The following is a 22,834-nucleotide window of genomic DNA, read 5'->3' on the forward strand; positions in this document are numbered from 1 at the left end:
CGAGGTTATGCAGACTAAATGTCAAAATGGTCAACTCTGGTGGCTGAACTGCTCTGTGCGCTATCTGTACTTCTCGTCCACTCCACGCCCGTCCTAAACTGTCGCTTATTACCATCCACTCTCCAGTCGCCTATCTGGCGCGTGAGAAATCGGCTTATCGTTTTGCCTCTGTGTTGCGCCTGATGAGAGGAGAGGATGTGCGCGCAGAGCACAGGGTGTGCGGATGTTAGAGGTTTGGCTGTTTGTGAATCCACTCAGCAGACCGCACAGAGAGGCTGGTGCTGAGGACCATTTTTTGGGGGGGCTTTTGGACAAAAAAGTAACACTTCATTCTCATGGTGCGCATCTTTTAAACATCTAATCATCATGGGGAAATTGACCACTCACGCATTTTTTTATGACATTTGGGCATTTCAAGCTGCTACCAGTAGGAAATAAAAATGATGTCCAAAGCGCATGGAGGGACCTTGTGATCCTAACAACTCCAATTTTAAATGGCAGAGCTCGAAGTTTGCAGGAATCTGAGTTTTGAGAGGGGTAAGTGATTTTTCTCTCAGCCTTTTTGGTGGTTTAGTTATTTCATCTGAGTACAATGCTCATTTGGATGCCTCGTCGCTCATGTTGCAAAGAGCCTGGAGCCCAATTTCTTTATTGCGCTTGTTGTTGTGGAGAATTTCAACACCCACACTGCTACAAACACTCGAGAGAGGGATCCTAATTGGGGGATTGTCAATTCAAATCTTGGGTTCATTATGCAATAATTCCACAGATACTTGTATGCATTTTGGATATATTTTCAAGTGAATTTGTAAGCTGTTGAGAGACATTGGCCTCTCTCTTGTTCTCTTGATGAAGAGCAGCTGTAGAGCAAGCAGGAAACTGTCCCTGGTGCTGAAAATGCCCCTTTTGTGTTTGTCACTAGGGGGCAGAAAAGATTTGATTTGCCAACTTGAAAATACTTGGTCCACTCTCAGTCCATAAACATCTGCCACATCTTTTACAGACCTGCATCATCTGCACTGTTCATAAATATATAATTATTATTGATGTATAGGTCCTGTCATCACAATGCCTCGGTGTCACGTTTCCTGAGAAACTGACAGAGAACATAGCTTCAACCCATGCCATTGCTCTGTGACAGAGGTGGACTGGATTGTTGTTGGCTTGAGCAGATCATCTTGAAATCCAGGCGGGGCATGTTGAGCACGACACAATGTGGCAGAGCTTTGATGCTAAAGCTGAAGCCCAAGCTTTCTCTGGTCTATTGGAGTGACCATTTTGCTCTCATATTAATGTGTCAAGTTGTCAGTCTTCACCCTTGCAGTCCTTTGATTTGTGTGTTCTTTCTTCGTGATCATTGGGGTTTGAGGAGGGCCACTGCCTGCCTCGGTTGACACAAAAGGTTTCTCTTTTTTCATATTGGTAACACTTGTACTCGATGAGTTGCATATAAGAGTAAGCTGAGGGAGGAAAAAAATCTCGCAAGAGGAATATCAGTGGCTGCTAATCTCCTCCACATGGAGTGAATGGCTTCTCCATGTAAAATGTATTTTCCCTCATGTGTCTCTCTTGTACTGATGATGATGAATCTCAGCATGGTCTCTCTGACTTCTCTCTTTTCCCTGTTATATATCTGCCACAATGACACATCCTTAATGTAGCTGCAGGGCAGAGACACCAAGCAGACACCAAGAGGGTAAACATTCCTTTCCTTTTCTTTGGTCCTAGAATTATAACTTTTTTGTTATTCGCCCTTTTTCCACTTGCTCCCTCAGGACCATCATATGCATGACACAAAATTTCATTGATGTTGCACAGTAGTTGGGCCTGCATGCTGACTTAACCACTGGTGTGTCACATTTGTTCTTGCCTCAAACACATTTTGCAGCCTGTGGGGGTAGAAATTCAGCTGCTAAAATCTAATTGGATTCTTCAGGTTATTATTGGTATGAATGAGCAGTCTGTTATTGTATTCACAGTGTTATACCTGTATCTAAGTGAGAAATAGGAGCAAAATATTCATAAAAATTGGGATATGTTTAATTTCCTTTCATCACCTCTCTAGTTAATGAGCTTCACAGAATCTTGTTTCACTTGAATCCAACACTTTTAGTCTTTCTTGTGTCCATAAATGAAGCACCAAATGAGAAGCTATGACTACCTTCACTGACATTTCTTGTGAAGAAGCAGAGATCAGACAGTTTGCGTGACAGTCTGGCTCTGCTGCCAAAGATACTGTATCTCATTCTACACACAGTCATCCAGCCTGGCTCTGGGAGGAAGAGAGAAGAAACTGTAACCTAGCAGGAGCAGTCTACAACAGTTTGAAATGTGAAAAAAATGCACTCATGGTCTCAAATGCATGCAGGCTTCACTTCCCTCCTTTGAAGTCAGTGTTGAACTCCTCCACTTGGGGAACCCCCTGTAGCATCTTTGGCGAATGCATTATCATGCTGCAGTTGTCTTGCGTTTATTCTCATTCCGGTACAGCACCACACTCTGCACCCTTGGGGGGACCTGGGAACCCATTTGGAGCTTTGGAGACTTGAGTGCTGCCTTGAGTGTACTTAATTAGGTGAAGGGAGTAACAATGAGATGCGAGCGTGCGTTTTTTCCTCTTCATTCCTCTGTATTTCCTAACCTTTTATGTTATTAATAAGTGGGCTTAGCAGAATATTTTTCACTTATTCCGTATGGTTGTAGCTAAAATAATTAGCTTTAACAGGTTTTTTAATTTGATAATAACCCATAAGCTATTGACAGTGAAGACTGTCATTGCACTACAATAGAATATAAAACTTTGGAGCTGTACTCGCATGGAAACACTCATGCTTGTTAACTGTCATCTTAATTGACATGCAGAATCCATCATTAGGGATATGGGTATTTTTTTTACAATTGCTTTAAATGTTGTCAGCAGTTAAGAGGGAATTTGGAGAGAAGCTTTGGAGAGAAGCTGCAAAATATTAAAATTATTTACTCAAAGCAAAATTTTGAGGTAGATTTCATGGATCACTTTTCCGATTTAAACCTATAGTTGGTTGTAAACTGCTCAAATAGACCATGGTTTTAAAGTAATATTCTGTGTAATTAAAGTCAAATTTAGATCAGTACAAAACTGGTCTATGCAGGATCTGCAGCAGTAGAAATATCTCAGCAGGCTGTTATTTTCAACTAAGTTATCAGACTAATTTTTATGTACACAATTTATGCATGATGCAATTTGTATATAGGTCGTGCCTGCTAAGCTGATATGACAGATAAACCAAACAAGCCCTCTATAGATGGCTGAAAAGTTTGAAACATTATCACCTTGTTGTACCCCAAACAGTGATGACACCTAAGAATGTCACACACTGGCAGCTGATTTACCGCACCTTCCAAAAAGCAGCACCATGCTTGTAGCTGAGATAATGAAATTAATCACATATCTGTGGACCAGTGTCACATCATAGTGATGAAAATAATGGGCAGCTACCACTTCACTTTGCACAGAAAGCTGTCAATGCCATTGTTCTGCCCTCCTAACATAAACTAACTAATTACTCACACATTTTCTTAAACAGATACACAATATGGGATATTTACAAAGTTTCATGTAGAGCTGCTGGCACATAAAAAAGGTTTTACCTAATGAGCTTTTCCCCCTTGTTTTCATGAGTTAATTCAAGCAGATGTGGATTGTGCTAATATATTAAACAAAACCTGTTTTCACACATGTACTTCAGCCTTGTACATGTCTAGGCATTTTCCAGTTAAGCTTTTGTGTATGTGATAATCTTATTTCAATATGTGAAGAGCAGACGCTTGTATGAAGGACACTCTAGTGTTTGTGCTGGCTATATTGATTCATACTGTCAGTCAGTAGCCTCGTACCCTAACTTTGATGTGTAGTAAGTTAAACAAAAGAATTTCCACATGGTACTTTTTGCATCAGGTCCAGCCTTGTGACACTTTATTAAGATGCCACTCCACATTATTCCCTCAGTGGGAGCATGTTTCACATTAAGAGACCCCTGCTATTCACATTTGTTTATGGCAAATTGTTTATGGGGCTGTTATACTATACTTTGTGTGTCAGTGAGGCTTTGGTGGGGTGTGTGATGAGTGTGACTTAAAAGTTGTAATAATTGAGTGTGCGTGCTGCTATATGCAGATGGCCATGTACCCAGGAATTTGTTGCATGTGCCCCATCCCTCATTGTTTGGGAGTTCATGTGTGAAAAAAAAGATACACAGAATAGTTTCAGAGATCTCATTTAACTCCTAATAAGAAGAAAAAAATGTGTTGCAATTCCCTTATGTAGCATTTTGGTCAGGCATTGTCAGAATAACAATGTTATTAGAGGATTTATTTACATATATCTGTGGTCAGGTTTTAACAGAGAATAGGGAAATTTACTGCTAAAATGCAACTGTTTTTTTTTCTTTCTGTATACAGACTTCATGTTGTGTCTGTTCATGCTGGTTTTCTCTGTTTCCTTTCAATGACACATTGAGTGGATTGTAGGCTCCAAGCCTGTCCCACATGTATGAATGTAAGTGTCTCTTCGCCTGCATTAATCTTGGTTGACAACAGATTCAGGCTGTTTACCTGCTCCCCACCCACCACATGCTAGGAAAGCCACCAGAACAGAAAAAAAGAAAAAGAAGACAAACCGAATCAGTGACGTGCCATATAATCATTGTGTTCATGCTTGAACAAATATGACCACCCAGCAGTCACTTTGTGGGCCATCCTACTGGTGGAGCAGGTGAACAAATTCACATTTTGGCAAGGTGCTAGCTTTGTAGTGTCACAAATCTCCCACCATGATTTCCCAACACATTTATCCAGAAGTCATCATCTGTCACAGAGCTATATGCTTGACTAATTTAATTTCATAAGCTGCTGAGTGTCCTGGGAGGAAGAGTGAAACAGGAAGGAAACTGGATGACATAACCTCAACTTCCAGAGTATACGTAAGATGAAGACACAATGGAATTACACAAGGTGTAATTTGGGGTTTATCATCCTCTTTTTACTTCTCTCTCGTGATATTAAATAATGATTAATAAAATTAGATGTTTTTAGATAAATTAATATAACACAAAATTAGCCACAAAATTCATTTGTAGAAGATTGCGCATTGAAGATCCCCGGAGGAATCTCACCAGAAACCATTCACTGTACAATAAGATTCTGATGAAAACGTGTGATTTTTTTCTCCCACATTAATATCAGAAACTGCTGCTTTATTTTTCATGACTGACAGTCCTCTGATGCTTGTAGTTTTGCATTTTTATCACACATCACTTGACATCAGTCCCATGGAAAGTCTACATGAACTGTTCATACCTCTCAATGTATTTGACTAAAAAATAGAAATCCACTGGCATGAGACCTGCATCCTCTGTGAGATCCATTTCCATTTAAGTGACATACTTCTTCTCTTTGATCTTAATTTTTTAAATAAAAAAAAAAAAGGTACATAATGGTGCATATTGGTGCAAAGCAATTTCGAGCTGACTTTCAGTAGGATTTCAAGTGTGACAAAGTGGACCTATTTACTCATTACTTCATGAGTAGGGTAGTAATTTTCAGCAGCTCATACACCCACAGCGGCTTTTAGAAATTGTCTGCACTTGCAGTTACATTAGTATTGAACAAAAAAAGAAAACCCAAACAAAAAAAAACCAAGATAATGGCTCACAATGATAGCCTGCCCTCTCAAGTAAGCTTTGAGTGGTCTAAACATCACAAATGGAGTGAAGTGGTTTCTTGAATCTGAAAATTGCATGACATGCATAAAATCCTCATGCAAGGGAATTTTACACTTACTGACCAGATTTTCATTGAGTAAGACGTGACTAGAATTCCACTTGTGTTGGATAGTTGAAAACTGTCTCAAATGTATCTCTCTGTTGATGGAAGTGGGGATCCTGTATCCAACGATGAACGAAGCAGTCTGTCCAGCATGTTAAAATATTGTCCATTGATGCACAGATATGAAAGATAAGATGTTGACAGAAAGAGTCTGTGTTTGAGAAATTACTGTGTTTGACTTTGGACATTTTTTGTCCTTGATTGCAACTATTCTGACCAGCAAGAAAGACAATTGTTCAGCGGGCAGAGTGGCCACTTCATGACTCCTCTCTGTAGAACAGAAAGAGAAACGAGTGCTCCAAAATAACCGGGGAGACATCCAAAAGAAAAATAAAATCATCATGAATACCTTCCTAAATCATCCATACATTTATAGGCTTCATCAGCCCTTAGCTGGGAAGATAAAAGGAAACATGCCTTGGATTTTCCACCTGAGACATCATAGACTCCTTCCTTATAACAAGAACAGAATATTTTTTAGTGTGGAAAGATGACCTCACCCAGAGGAGGGAAAAGCTTGTGTGAACAAGCTGAGCATTACATGCAAGATGGACAGATGAGCAGTGTATGACCTTTCTGTTAGTACACAAGCAGACATACTCATCCCACATGTCAACCTATTAAATATTACTTTCAGTCATGCATTATCATGAATGTTATGTCATGATTCTTATCCCTGCCTTCCACCAGTTGACCCTAATGAACCTAGCTGGTAAGCTGCACTACCCTCTCTCCCTGCTTTTCATAATCACTGAATAAAGTAAACAACAATACCAGATCTGCTAAATCTGAATCTGTGCTTCAGAGTAGCATGTTGGCAGCTACACTGATACAGCTGCACATGTTCTTAGGGACCCCGCAGACATCAGAGAGTGCTGGATGGGAAGAGCGAGAGGTGGGAGTGGAGAATAGATGACCAAGAGAAAGGTGGAAATGTGCATGTATGCGTGTGTTTCCAAACAGACGAGACTGGGGGACGACCTAAGATCAGAGCGCAGCGCAGAGGAAGATGACCAGCAGGAGTTTCAATGTGCTTTCTTGTTGTTTGGATTGTGTAGGCTCACTGTCTGAAGTCAGTGTGGAGTGTCCGTCAAGTCTGAAGTGAGGAAAAGCTCGAGATTTTTTCAGGGGTTTTAGCCACAGGTATGATTGAGCGTGTTGCGTACTGGGACTGAGCTGAATTCCTGCTGGCTTATGATTTCCTGGCAGAAGAAATGGGGGAGATTTGTTCTTCACTTTTTGGCCCTACTGCTTTATCTTGTCATAAAGTCCGATCCACTTTTATTTATGGTTCTGCTGAAAAGTGTGATGGAGCGACACTCCTGGCATGTAACATATACCATATTGGTAGCACTCTGGCTGTTCCACAGAAATTCAGATTTACACGAACTGGTAAGGAGATCTATGTGTGTGCTTGTTTTTTGTGCGTGATTCTTGACACCATAACACAAGGAGTCTTACAGATCAAAGCAGACACATACAGAACGAGAGCCTCTTTCCTCTGCCTTTTCGCTTTTTTTCTACTATAATTGACAAATGTTATGTAAAACCTCTTGTTCTTGATTTGTTGTTATGGTTTCATCTGTCTTTAAATGTGTGTATGTAAATAATCATATTCATATAATCACAAGTGCTATTCATAGCACCAACAGGAGCTCATGTTTATGTATTGGAATATCCCGAGGATCATCAAATTTCTCACTTTCTGCTACAATATCTTGAACCTGCATAAGACTTCCCTTAATGAGCTCATTAGACACAGGGAATATCTGCTTTAGTTGGTGTGTTAATTTAGCATTTTACCACTTGTCATTGCGCTAATCATGTGTAAATGTCATTCAATTTGTCCTGTGGACAGCCAGTCAGCTGAACCTGAATCATAGCTTGATTAAACTTGTGTGTGCGACAAGCCCTCAGGTCACAGGAGGCAAAACAGAACAGTAGTAATGACAAAACCAACTCTCCATTCATTCAAATGCATTTTCTCTTATTGCTGTGCCTCTTGTGTTTCACCACAGTTGAACTGGATGGGATAGTTAGGCTGTGGTGCCTTCTGTCTCATGAATAGTGCATGAAGGATAAGGCAGATGTTCGTGAATATGAATATGGTGTAGTTGTGAATAAATTCTGATAAATCTTTGGACTGTTGTCCATTCAGGTCACCCTTAGACCAGATATTAACAGATATTTCACTCAGAGGTGTTCAAGAATTGAAATATTAGCCCAATCTGATTGTTCATTGATAGAAATTAGGCTGTTGCTTTGGCTTAGAGGAATCTCACATCCCATTATGATTAGAAATGACAGTTAAGACTGAAAATGACGAATGAAAACTGCTGTTGTTGATAATAACAACCCAGGTGTTCGGTCCTTATTATATGGATCTAAGTGAAGAAGGGCTTTGTTCATCAGGTTACCACAGAGGTGTCTTCATCACCTACCCCATTAGAATGTGTTTGAATTGCCTTGGTCTCTGTCACAAGACAAAGCTTTGATCTACTCTCTGCTCTGTGCCGACGGAGATGATGAGTTTTTACACATGTATGCACACAGACACAAATAAACACACACACACACACACACACTCAGAGTAGATAATACAGTGATTGTCTCAAATATGAAGGAAACCAAAAGCTAAGGGCTGAACTGCTTTATCCGTTCTTATATTTTCTTTACCTTTCCAAAAAGATCACGTTTTACAAAAACTCGTCAAAGTGCCATGCATGACTGTCTTTGTGAATCCTTTTCTGAAGGATACAGGAAGGGAATTTGGAAAACACATACTCTGAAGCTGCAGACAACCAAGCATGAAAAAGTGTTGGAACAACCTGCACAAACATGACAGGTGGGGATGAAGGGACGCTGGCTCCTTTTTTTCTGCTGCACGATAGATACTTAAACTGTAGCTTTAAACTAAAATAAAATAAAGCTATAAATTTATATTCTCATTCTTCTGTGATCTGAAAGATTAATGCTTGAATGGAGATGAAACAAGACATGATTGTCAAGGTATTGAGGGCATGGACCATTTGATGTAACCATCATCGGTCTTTTTATGGGCCACTTACATTAACTCTCTTCAATGATCACGATCCAGCTCCCCACTTCTGGACAGATAGTAACTCTTGCACTTCTCGTCTTTCTCTTTAGTTTTCATTCTGGCTAGATTGGAGGTTTCACGTCTTGCTTAACTTGACCGGAGTATGCAGGGGTGAGAGCTTTAGAAAGTAGAGTAAACTAGAAAAGAGAAGCAGTAAGGGAGGAAGCAGACTTGTTTTAAATTGTACTCCAGATGACGAAGTTATACCTGCACGTGAGTCCTGTATCTCTGAAAAAAAAGACATACTTCCATATTTCTTTTAAGCTTTTTTCTGTGAAGTTTATCTTATCTAACTTAGAAATATGATACCAGGGAAAACGTTTTCCATTATGAATTATAGTTACTACAACATGTTGTTATTCGTCCAATTGTAATATCTGGTATTCATATCAGTAATCCCTCATATTTTATGTCAGTTGAAGCACATAATCAGTGGTATGTTATAGACACTGACCTTTGCAGTCCATTAACCTTTGTTAAACATCTGATCTTGCCAGATAACTCTAAAAGGAATCTGTTCCTATTTTCATTGCTTTGCTTAAAATGACCAGAAATAGCAGCAAACAGGTCTACAGCTTTACGTAAGTAAACTAACTGATTTTAAAATATGCTGTTGTTTGTGTACTTGGCAGATTGATCAGCCACAGTTGAATTTATGGTCTGCCATGTATTGTGGGAGGGTAATACACAAACCCTGGATTCCAGTGCTTACGACTGCGTCTGCTTGTCTTTGGTAATATCCCTGGAGTGAGCATTTACATGTGAAATAACTCATTAGATTTCCAAACAACATTCATGCCATTGCTAAGCCTGTCCTCAGGACAGAGAGACTGTTGACAAGCACTTTGCTGCGTGTGTGCGCTGTCAAGTGAGCTTAAATATATTTTAGAGCTATGAGAGGTTTGACTTTAGCTGGCTTTGAAGATAATCACCCATGTCATCAGAAAATGCATTTCTATATTTGTGAGCTATGGTGTATCTTTACTAATGTCCCACAACTGTAGTATACTTTTTAAAATAAATTTTTTTTCACAAAGCCAATGGGTTGTTACAGTTTGTAGTTACTGTACAAATCCAAAGACTTTGAGCTCCTTGGTTTATGCAGAACATTTTCCTGTATATTTATTGGTTCTCATGCATTCAGTTGTATGTTATAGGTCATACCTTAAATTTGCATAGCTTTGTGGGCTGGGACGAATTCATGACCTGTCCAAGGCATCCCTGCCTCTTGGAAATGCTCCAGCCCCCCACAGGATAAAGTGGTATGGACAATGGTTGGCGAGATACATGGATGGATAATTAATTAGTGGCAAATATAATAGACTTGTCTTTGGAGACCTTTACAAGTATGTAAGGGGCAGATTTTCTTTACTAAGCATGTTTACATCACACTAGAACAAAACCTATTGTGTTAGTCTGAATGGACTAACCTTACTGTTTTCTTCAGGGAAATGTGTAATTACTGCTTACCATTAAAGACTTGTGGTATTGTCTTTTAAAGTTGTTCATCATCACCTGCTTATATATGTAGGTTTGAACTGTCACATGTATCTAAACAAGACAATCTCTGGTTGAAACGGGAAAAATTAAGTCTATGTAACATAAACAAGAAGAATTGGAAATAAACAGTGTGGCTTTTTTCTTTTCCAGGAATTATCACCATAATTATACAGCACTTGGCTCCAGCACTTGTGTTAAAAGGCATCTGAATAACTGAAGTGTGTTTCAGAGGATTTGCTGAATTCATTTCAGCTCCAGAGAGCAGGCTGTAAATATGACCATTCTGTTCAGGTACTTTTTGTTGTTAACTTCAGAATTAAAGAATATTACTTCGCATTGTGACTGCCAAAATTATTATTCAACAAATTGTAAAGAAAACATTTGCTGTTATTGGACCCATTCTTTTCAGATTGGGTTTATAACTGATCCCAATGTTTTGTGCACCATAAAATGATGTCAGAGAATGAGGAATGACAGAGAAACTTGCTTTGCTTTGTGTTTCCAAATTCCAACTTAATATCTTGCATGCAGTGTCTGCTACACATATACATTCTGTAGGTATGCATGCACAGGCTCTACTAATGAGGATGGAAATCTTACCGTCTCTGTGTTGTCATCAACATTTGTATCTCTGCATATCACTGTCACACTAAGTAAAATAAAAAAAAGAGAGTTCTCCCAGTCTACTCAGTCCCTCCACTGCCTTTCCTTTTTCCTCTACCAGTATATAACTGCGCATTTCAAGTACATTTATGTGAATCTTTTCCATAAATAAAGGCCAAAATGTCACTGCATATGTTGCGCATACAATCTATAGTACAGCAGTGCATTGGGGAGCTCCCATTTGCATACTCTCAATGTGAGGCTGTTAAGCACATTGTAATTAACATGTGGTTGTGTCATGCTGAAACAAAACAGAAAATGATGAATGACTTGATTTTATGGCAAAACATATAGTTGTCAGTCCTGGACTTTAAAAGGATTCACATGCAGAGAGATGACCTTTAAGGCAGACTTTATTTTAATATCTCCAACACTGAGTGATAAAATAACAAACTATGAAAGGCTATAAAACTTAATAAAGAAAAATAATCAGGAAGAAATAATCTAATAAACAAAAAAGGAATAACCATAAAAGAAAAGAAGAAGAGCAACAGAAACTCACTCTGCTAAGAGGAGGACAAATAGCAAAAAACTATGAACTCAAAATCACTCCCTAAGGAGGAAAACCAAACTCAGTACTAGAAACAAAATATAATACTCTCCTGTAAATTGGAGGCTCAACAAACTCTATGAACTTTATCTATAAGAAAAAAAAATCACATCAAAAGGAAGCTATCAAATTGGTTACGAAACTTTGATACTAAACTATGAAACTTACAAAAAAAAAAAATCACTCGCAAGGAGGCAAAAGGATTCAGACTGTGGTGGCTGGCTTGGTTGAATGACAGAACAAAACACTCACAAGACAAAGGGAGATGCAGACTATAAGACACATGAGGGCAATGGGAAACAGGTGGACACAATCAGGAATCAGGGAAGACAATCCGACTAGTGACACATGAGGAAGGGCAAGTGACCTGAAACGAGAGGAGAGTTAATTTTTCAAAAATAAAACAGGAAATGACAAGACAAGACATGGGGACAGGACAAAAACCGAACTTCACCGCTGCAGACACAGGCATTAGCAGTCTCTGCTCCTCCCAACCGCAGACATAGGTTTTAAAATCCACTTTTTGCGGCATTGTTGCTCTAAAAAACCCATTTCCTTTTCTCCGTTAAAACGATTAGAGCAACCATAAACCACACAAAACATAGGCTTTTTTAAAGACGGCAGATCCTCAGTTCACTTCTTGCCCTCCATCTGAATTCCACCCCATGCACAATGTGTTAGATTGGAATGGAATTAGATTGCTGATTCTCATGCAAGAGACCACAGGGTAAAATCAAATCTATCACAGCATTTTCAACTTCCCTTTTTACTTCTTCTACTTTACTGTAATTCACAAAGGTATTACAAGTGTATTGTTGAGGTTAGATGTGAATAGATGCAAAAGATATTTAGAACTTACAGATTTTTATAGTTACGTATCACTGTTACAATAATGTCACATGGGTGCTCACCTACGCAAAACAACAACCTACGCATAGATTTCCATCTCAAGATTTGTCAACCCTTACTTGTGACAACAATGCATTTTACTACATGTTACACATTTTTTTGTAAGTCTGTACTCCTCAGAACTGCTGGTTTGTACCAAAGTGGTTGTTCCCATTGACTTTATTTGCTTTGAGGCCTGTGGATAATCCAGAGTAGTTGGAACACTGACTCTGGAAAGATATATTGTCCTCAAACCTGCCAGAAAACAAACAAACAACAACAACAAAAATAGCTTTCACCTTTGTTACACAGGGGAAGAGATGGAACTATTTAGAGACAGATCCCCCAAAAAGAGTAAATCAGAATTATTCATAGGGATAAGTAAGCGATGCAATTGTTTTGAATGGAGCTTATTAGTAGCTTCCCCATGTTTCAAAATGATCTGTAGTTTTTTTTTTTTTTGGGAAAGCTTTTTAGACCTTCTGTGGAACTTAGAACAGAGAGCTACACATCCGATGACTCTCCCTCTTTGAGACCTTTCTACTTCTTCCTCCTCTGAGTTGCTCTCAGCAGCAGGTCAGTGGGTAACAGATAAGCAGCCCTGTGTGTTCACACAGTAGCATCTCTGTTGAAGTTTGGACGCTCACTCACGTCAGCTGCTGGCTGCGCTACTTACTGTGGCACTCTACCTTACTTCTTCCTGACAAAATATAAATAAAGCCAGACACCTGCTCCTTTTGTGTTTTAAATTAGTACTCTAAGTCTTCAGTTTTGTGCTCATGTTGTTTTCCGCAGTGGAGCGATGTATGTGCGTGATGCAGTCCGGGACACAGATGGTGAAGCTGAAGACAGGATCCAAAGGGCTGGTGAGACTCTTCTACCTGGATGAACATCGCTCCTGCATCCGCTGGAAGCCTTCACGCAAGAGTGAGAAGGCCAAGAGTGAGTAGGAGTGCACACATCTGCATGTACCTGTTCACTCAAATGCAACAAAGCATGCTCACTTTCTTTTTAACCATCCTACAGTCCGTCTTTATCTACTATACTATTTATGAACACCGTAGGGATAATTATTGTCTAATTAAACTTCAGATAGTTTGTCCGTCATCCCACATTTTACAGAACAAGCTGAAGTGTCATGTCATGGAGTAGCACTGTGCAAACAGCAACCTCCAAATAGGTCATTTGTCTCTGCTGTATGAATACAACACAGTTACACAGAGTAATCTCTAATTAGGATCCTCACCAGTGGCAGTAAATATAACATATTCTTCACTTCTCCAAATATCAGTTTGGTTTAGACAGAGGTACAAATCGAGGTTATAATTACAAGTAATGTTTACCTATGGATTGAAACAGGAAAAGAACAAAAGTCCCTAATGTTAAATCCAAATCTCGACCAATCCATTTTTTAGAATGGAATCCATCTCCGTTCTAAAAGTGATCTCTGGCTTTTCTGTGGCCACTCGAGGGGGCTGTCACTGGCCTAAGTTTAGAAGGGGATCTTGAATTTAGTTTCATTAAAAAACTTTACCTTGTGAAACATCTGTATTTTCACATCATCTGCAAGATCACAAAATAATCCTTCCTGTCAGGCTTTAAACTATGTGGCATGGGTAAAATTGTTTTTGGCTCAGTTGTCATCGGCCAAGTTTTAGGTGTTATAATGTTCAACACATGTGGCTCTTAACGAGGTTTGTGTGGGTGCTACAGTAGGGTCAGTTGTGTTGGAACTGCAGACTAAAACTGAAAAAAGAGCAGATATTGTGATACTGTAAGTTTTCCTGTTGGCTCACAGTACATTCTTTTCTCAAGTCGTTATAGTGTCATTATAGATTCCAGCCCACTGGTCAGTGTGCTTTAAAGCCTCTAAAATATGTGCTTTATCTCTCTCCACCTTCAACCTTTTTGTTAGAATAGGATCCCAGTTGTCCTGAAAAAATGAATGAAATAAAATAGAATAGAATAAGATAAAACAAAAATATCAAGGGATGCATAGATTAAATATTAACATAACATCTATAACTTCTCTTTGGGATAAATGTACTATTTTTTTTCATTCAGCTTGTTAACCTTGTTTTTAATCTGGGTTTTCCACACTGCTATGCCTCTTAAAGAAAGCATTGTCATCTCTTCTTTATCATTAGTACTTCATGCATCAACCCACTGAAGCATATATCTGTCTCCTTACTGTAAATTACAATGTGTGTGCGTTTGTAAATTGTCAATATTAGATAAGCCTCTTAGATCCTATCCACTGAAATAATAAGAAAAAGACACAACAGCTGCCCAGTTTTAGTATTTGAATGAGTGTGTATCCATGTAGGATCAAAACAAGACTGACACATTGTTATTTTCAGTCACAGCAGTAGTTCCAATATCACATTATATAATAAAATGTGAGAACTGAGCACAGTGGGAAAAGCACATGGATGATTTTTGAAAGGATTATCACAAAATACATTCTGAGATACATAAGAAGGCAATTATTTGAATCAAATCATTAATCCTGCAATGAATCATTTTAACATAAAGATTTATGGTTTCAAGAAAAAGACATTGTGCGTTGATGAGGTTCAGGAAGTATCTGCAGTGAATGAGCATGCTAAAGGACCACACTAACAGATATAAGGAAAATGAAAAACACAGAGGTGAAACAGCATGCAGAGGACATATGAGAATCTGGAGTAGGACGTAGTTTACTGCAGGCTGTTCCTAACAAAGACTCAGAATCTAAGATAGCTGAGTTTATACACCAATCTCATTAGACCGTGAACGTCTGCGGCCTGCAGGAGTTGCTTACTCTGTTTATTGTTACACATGGTAGACTAAAAGCAGAGAAAGCAAGGAACTCATATAATTTTGTTCATGTTTTTTTCCAGTCTTTTGCTTTTATCCTTTTAGATATTCTACCCTCATTCAGCCTGCTTCATTTTTCTGTCATAACACTTCAATGGGAGCTCTGGATTACGAAATTAAAGGATAAGGCCGTTATCATTGGTGTTGTGCAACGTCACACTTCAAAAAAGATAACTCAAAGTTTACTTCACACAGCTATCAAAGAGCTAGTTTAATTTGATATCTTGTGTCTTTTTTTTAATGGGCTGCCGTGAGCTCATTTTCAGTATAGTACTTTTTTTATGAAGCATATTTCCGGATTAAATCAATCAGTGTTTAATACCAGAGGGCCACAGACAAGAGAACACAACTCAAAACACATATTTTGTCAAATACATAAAAAAAATTACAGAAACCTGGACCATTATACTCTCCAATAATAATTTCTTATCTCCAGTCACTTGGCAGATATTTCCTTCCGCTGATTTAAGCTTCAGCTTGATATGTCGTTTCAGAGTAGCTGCTGACATTTGGACCTGATGGGAACAATTTGAACAATTTTTCCATTGGGATTTTAATTGTTTCAATCTTAAAACTCCATCAGATTTTCATATGGCCATATTTCTGCAGTGATGTGGCAGCTGTGCTGTTCGAATCATCACCATCGGCAGCCATGCTAAAAAGCTGAACTGTTATGTACGGCACATGTTGTACTTACTGACTTTTGTGCTAAGTTTGAGTCCTTAACGCATCCTTATGTGTTAGACGACAGGCTTGTCTCCTCCACTTAATGATGTGAGAGAAAACCATCACCTATTTAGACCTTAACTGAATTGACACTAGAGGTACCCAGTATGACAAAAGTGATGATGACCCTTGACATCACTTGTGTCATACTGGGTATGACATAGGAGTGAGAGCATTTTCAGCTGTAGATTGTTTATTCAGTCTTGCTGCACAATGTGTAGCAGAGGGACTCTGCATGATAAATTATATCATAATAATCAGTGCCCCTGTTAGCCATAGTGATGGAACACTGCAATGGAGTGGCCTATGGATGCGTTTTTGATAACTTAACAACACTGGAGGTTAATTCTTAATATTTATCACCACTGTTAGGATACTATTATCTACTTATTGAGCTTCTTAGCATTTGATTTGGTGTTTAAGGCCAGAAATCATAATGGATTTCTTTAATTTAGTCCTTTTTTAAAAAATATTTACCAGTTGTTGTTTTTTTCCCTCTGCTTTCACTGCATCAGTCACCATTGATTCACTCTACAAGGTGACAGAAGGTGGTCAGTCCGACATTTTCCATCGGCATGCAGACGGCAGCTTCAACCCGGCCTGTTGTTTCACTGTGTATCATGGAAATCACATGGAGTCCCTTGACTTGGTGACATCAAACGCAGAGGAAGCCAGAACCTGGATAACTGGCCTCCGCTACCTGATGGCTGGGATCAGTGATGAGGACTCGCTGGCCAAGCGGCAGCGTACACACGACCAATATCCTTTCAAACAGAGAGCTGCACGAGAATCACTTTCTTCAGGTTTCCCGTTATAAGCAAAATAATTTGATTTTTTTTCAGATATTTTTTTACCAGGTAGGAATCAGTGAATCTTATATCTTAGAGCACATATTGAAATGGTTCGCCAGAATACGAATAACAATGTTTTTCCCTTTCAACTCAACCACACTGAGTACAATATATTTTTAGAGGTTACTTTTGATTAATCTTGTTATATGTTTATCAGTAGCTAAAGCCTCTCTCCCAATCTGAAATACTTAGAATGATGCAGACGGATTTTCTGAAACGCATCTAATTTTTCTTAATGTACCTTTTCAACGTGGATGAAGCAGACATTTGAGGAAGCTGACAAGAATGGAGACGGTCTGCTGAACATCGATGAGATCTACCAGCTCCTTCACAAGCTGAATGTCAATTTGCCACGCAGGAAGGTCAAGCAAATGTTTCAGGTTAGAATGCAAAACCTTTTCCATGTCATTTGCTGCTAAATTACAGTCAAAACTTTAGAAATTACAGTTTTATCAGTCTGTAGTCTCATGATAATGTAGTATTGTAGGATGCTAAATGAAAGTCTCAAACTGAAACAGACATTTCAAGTTCCACATCTTACTTATTTAATTAATTTGTAAATGGTAGAATACCAGCACATTTGTGTTTGTATCACAAAAATCACCTTATAACCTCTAAAATCACACATTAGTGTTGCAATCTTATTTATTGTCATGTGCATATGTGTAGTTCAAATAAATCTACAAGAAATATTTAATCTAGAAGATGTGCACTTGCAGAAGAAACAAATCAAGCGAGGAGAGAAACTGTATCATTTCTAAGACAGAAGTCAAAACAAAGAAAGAAAGATCTATAAACCATACTAATCAATGTGTCTGTTGTTTTAATGAGTTTTAATGGAATGAGCAAATAATACATTGATTCATAGAGTATCTTATCATATCTGCTGCTTTATCAATTGACCACAAAAGCAAATTGTTCTATGTTCCTCAAAACACGGCAGTCTTTTAACAGCCATGCAAATTTGAAAATGAGTTATTCTGATTGACAGCTTTCTTTATGTTACGGTTGGTTTGCGCTGATAGAACCGTTTAAACCACCCTCATAAGCAGGTTTGTGGGGTTTTTAAAATTGCAATTGAGTGAGAACATAAATGCTAATTTACAATGTGGAGGTTGAGCCTGAAAATATTCTCATTAGCACAGTTGGAGGAGTCGGAAAGCTGAAAGCAGGTGGTTGAAACTGAGTTAAGCAAAATTATTAGGTTTTAGAATAGTTGTTTGAATGAATATAAGTAGGTATGTACGGAACATGAAAAAATAATCTTGAGCATGCATCACACATGCAATGTAAGCCTTCAGTGTTTTTGGCTTGAGACAATGGCAGCTCTCATCTGAAAGGTCCCAGCTAAACATTGTAAGAAAATAGGATAAGTTAAACTTTCCACAGAAAATGAAACCCCTACTTCACCCAAAACTTCGTCTCAGTTTCTGTAATAAAAAGACAGGCATCACAGAAACAGCTGAGACAACAAGCAATGGCAACGCGGTGAAGCTGGATGCAGAGAATGCTTTATACTGGCGATAATGACTCATGGGGAGCAGGTGTGACAGGTGACTTCTCAGGTGATAGGACAGCAGCTCAGGCAAGGCAAGTGAGAAGCTGTCAGCTGGGAAGTAATAGTCATTTCCATTGTGGATGTGGGTGTAAAGTTGGGGGCAAAAGGACTCTTTTGTTTTGTTGCTCTGCCCTTTTTTATCCTGCTCTGTGGCGATGGAGAACCGCTTACTTACATCATTACAGTCTGACGATATACAACTGAAAGTCTTTGTATAGTCTTCATCAACACTCTCCACATTTTGACACAAATTTGACAAATTTCTGTCTTGTGCCGACTTGTGTTTTGGCACTTTAACAACTTTAACAGCGGAAATGTGAAATAGGACCCTTTGCTTACTCTTAGAAGCTGAGACATAGTTAACTTTTCAAGGCCGTTAAGCTTCTAAATGGGTCTCGTGAGAACCCACTGACCACAGTAAATCCTATCATCAGCCCAGAGGGATCTCGACATCTATTTTTCTCTAAATTCCTCGATATGATAAAAGTTATCCCCTAAAGCCCCCTCTTCTCCAGCTCCCATAAATTCAAGGGTTTTCTCCCCTTAAACCAGTCACTTTTTGGGTTTAGATCAAGGGGAAAATGTTATCACTTTGTCTTCTGCAGTCTAAGCAGTGACAGACAGTACCACTGCCACTTTAACAGCTTGTGTTGCTTAAAATAACCTGAATCTGTTTGTTTTCTGGCCATGCATTCCAAGTCCATCACAATGATTTATCCTGCTGGTTCTGTGTAGATTCTGTCTGCGATCGAGTCTCGAGTTCCCACATTGAGCTCGTTATTGGAGTGTGATGGCTGAATTAGCTGGTATTATTAGATTGGGTGGTAGATAGAATGGGCCCCCGTGAGATATAGGTAGTATCAGATGATGGATCCCAGTGAGCTGACGGAGCATAGGCGGTAGGACAGAATGAGCCGTGTATCCTCTGTCAACGTCTAATGAGATATTGGGATTAGGGGAAGAAAAATAGTTATTGGAGGTAATTTCTTGGTGTCTTAAAGACTGATAGGTTGTGCCTGCTTGCAAATAGAAAGGTTGTTTGTGTGAAGGACACATATAAACAGACCTATGAACAAGAAAAGAAACACAACACCAAAAGAGAACAGCAACAAAAAGGAGAAAATACACAACATTTTAGAAAACACAACAATATATGCACACATATACTTACAAATTACTGGGTCCACAAACAGGAAATTTTGTCCTTTCCTTTTCCATAAACTGAAAAATTGTTGGGTTTTATGTTGTCTTGTTCTCTGTGAAGGGGTTTCTTGTCTTTCTTTGTTTAGTTGTCGTGTCTTTTGAGATGTTATGCTTCCTATTTTGTTGTTGCATTTTCTCATGTGGTGTTATTTTGCCTTTACTGTCTTTACTGTCAGTCATTGTTGGTTAGGGTTAGGCATAGAAAATATGTAGTTAGGCAATACATGGTTACAGACTTAGATCACCTGAATGCTTCAATATACAACAGACAATGAAAAGTGTTACCATCACAATGTCTGCACTTAAATAGCAACACTGCTATCTTTTGGACATGTGGACAGATGTATCTGTGACACATCTTTTTCTGTGAGACTGGGCTGGTTATAAAATATCACTCCCTCATCTTTTTAGGAGGCAGACACTGATGATCATCAGGGCACGCTGACATACGAGGAATTCTCTGTCTTCTACAAGATGATGTCCCTGAGACGGGACCTGTTCCTGCTCATGATGGCATACAGCGACAGGAAGGACTACCTTACCGCAGAGGATCTGGCCAACCTCCTGCGCATTGAGCAGAAGGTAAGCAGTCACACTGGTTTCAGGTGACATCAACTTTTCAGCAAAGGATGTTAAACCTTACATATTTCTTTCACCCTCTTGTTACCCCAACATGTACCTCCTCAACCCTCCGCCTAGAGGAAAATGTTCCACGAAGCCAAACTCTTGCACTTAAAAAGTTTTCTCGTTTGAATACATTCCTCACTCTGTTAGACTGCAGTGGAAACTGCAATCATGCTTATTCACTTTCTCAGAAACATGATACTCTGGACTAGTTATGGTGTCTGACTGAGCTGCTTCTTTATCATGGAGGAGAATTTAACATAAATTCAATATAAAAATGGAAAATTATACTGAGCTCTTTTGCATTGTACACCTGCTTGACTATTTTCTGTATTTCAAAAAGCCTGACCATCGTTTTTGTGTTTGCTTTGCTCGTCTATAGATGACCACTGTGACCGCAGAGAATGCTGCAGAAATCATCGACAAGTTCGAGGTGTCTGATGAAAATAAACAAAGAGGTGTTATGGGGATTGACGGTAACTTTCGCATCTCTATCAAATTAGTCTTTTTCTATTTCAAATCTTACATTCTCTCCATCTTTTTCTGTTCCTGCGTCTCCCCTCATATTTGTCACGTACCATTACGTTACAGTAGGTTACAACATTGTTACTCACTATTTTGTGGTTTTCCTGCTTTCATTTTTTCCCTTCTTTTTAAAGATGTGACCATAGCTGTGAAGCAGGATACTATATTTGAGTGTCTTAAGTAATTCTGAACACAAAACACTTTTTCTTGGGGCTGGCTAGATTTGGAAGTATGTCATTCTGTGAGATGTACAGATTTCCATGGTGCGGTTGCATCACACATCACGCTGCATAGTTTGTATTTGTTTTCTCACTGTGATGGACTGTGTTTCCTCCCTCTTGCCCTGTGACAGTTGGGATAGCACAGTATTGAATTATCCAGCTTCTTCATCTTTATCTCACCCCAGCTTTAATTGAAACAGGTGGCTCACTCCACCCTGAAATAGGGCAACGTGAACAGGGCAGTAGAGACAGGACTGAAAAGGGTTTCTGATGAAAACATAAGACATTTCATTAAGAACTCAGGAATTTGTTCCAACTTGTGAAAAAGGCATAATGCCTCCATTAAATGCTCATCTTGTTGTAAACTCTGAGTGCTGATTTTTGTTCTCATAAGTCCTACATATTCGTCATGCACTGAATAATGCTCTTGTTGCATGACCTTACTTGGCAAACCTTCACTGACTTCAGTATATTTATAGAGCCCAGCAAAACACATTCTTCTATATTTTACTAACTGAAACATCAGACTATCTGAAACTGATACATCTTGCTTTCTTTTATTTTTATCAGGACATCCCAACCCTTAGGATAGAAAATAAAAAAGTGTCTGAGTGACATTTGAAGTATTTATCACATGAAGCCAAAGGGTAACCTTAAGGGGGAGATAGAGGCGAGGAGGGAGGGGTAGTTGTAGTGTGAAACTTATTTAATCAGACTAAGGATGGTGAGAAAAAGACATTTATCTGTGACAAATGACAAGAGCAAAGGAAGACAGGAGGAGAATAGAGGGGAAGACTAATCTTGTGATCTGATGCATGTAGGCTAAGAATGTGTGTGTCTGACTGACTAGACAAGTATGCCTGATGCCCTCCCTGCAGCCCTGACATGGATGTCTAGACATATTGTCCATTTATGTAACAGTAATGCCCTCTGAAATTTACAATAACAGATTTCACAGCGCTGGAGACATGTGGTATATCTCCAGTATGGTTCATATTTCATGTTTGATAGTGTCTTGTTAAAATCTAAACTGAGCCACATTGTACTAGACTTAAGTTACTTGCTCAATCCAATTGTTGATTTCCAATCGCAGACCATTTCCCATATGCTGTATGTGTATGACATCTTCTTTAAATCATTCCATTTTACCTCTACAGACCACTTTTCCAGAATAACTGTCCACATGTTATTCATTGTCTGTGTGTGTTCACAACTGGCATTACACTGTGTCTACATCCTGGATCGCCACTTGTGATTGGATCTTGATATGCAGATTATCATGACAATGCAAATAAAAGCCGACAGCAGTGTCTTAGACCACCTCTGAATGTGAAACTCCAGCTGAGCCTGAATATTACACTTTTACAATAAGAGTTTGGAGTTAAGAGGGACTCTTCAAGATTGTCACCACTAAAGTATTTTGTTTTAAAAGCATGTAACAAACTTCAATAAATTTGACTCTTTTATAAAAGGAGAGGATCAACAGAGGGTGTTTTCAAAGATCCTTATTCTGACCCATGCCTCATTACTTGAAGCTGATGTACTTGTAGAATTGAGTGTGGGGGAGTGCATTCAAAAAATCCTGTACAATTCTGAGTAATAGACTTGAGTATACACTTTTTTAAAGGTGTCCCTGCATACATTACAGTTTGAGTCCAAACAAACATGGAAATAAATCTCACATTCACAAATAGAGGCAAC

The 22,834-nt window shown here is 38.9% G+C and overlaps 1 protein-coding gene across 4 annotated transcripts in view; it reads left to right on the plus strand.

Annotated features, from left to right (window-relative positions):
• Positions 1-214: 214 nt before the first annotated feature.
• Positions 215-22,834, plus strand: part of plch1 (phospholipase C, eta 1) — a 48,358-nt gene continuing 25,738 nt past the window's right edge. For all 4 annotated transcript variants that reach the window (XM_072392311.1, XM_072392313.1, XM_072392312.1 and 1 more), the window contains exons 1-6: positions 215-537; positions 13,362-13,508; positions 16,667-16,910; positions 17,253-17,382; positions 20,175-20,345; positions 20,770-20,863. In XM_072392311.1, the coding sequence (XP_072248412.1) occupies positions 495-537; positions 13,362-13,508; positions 16,667-16,910; positions 17,253-17,382; positions 20,175-20,345; positions 20,770-20,863 (829 nt within the window). In that variant the 5' untranslated portion in view covers positions 215-494. The remainder of the gene's footprint in view (positions 538-13,361; positions 13,509-16,666; positions 16,911-17,252; positions 17,383-20,174; positions 20,346-20,769; positions 20,864-22,834) is intronic.

This window comes from Leuresthes tenuis, unplaced genomic scaffold (genome assembly GCF_036924035.1).
Source record: "Leuresthes tenuis unplaced genomic scaffold, fLeuTen1.0.hap1 SCAF_9, whole genome shotgun sequence".
Classification (NCBI taxonomy): domain Eukaryota; kingdom Metazoa; phylum Chordata; class Actinopteri; order Atheriniformes; family Atherinopsidae; genus Leuresthes; species Leuresthes tenuis.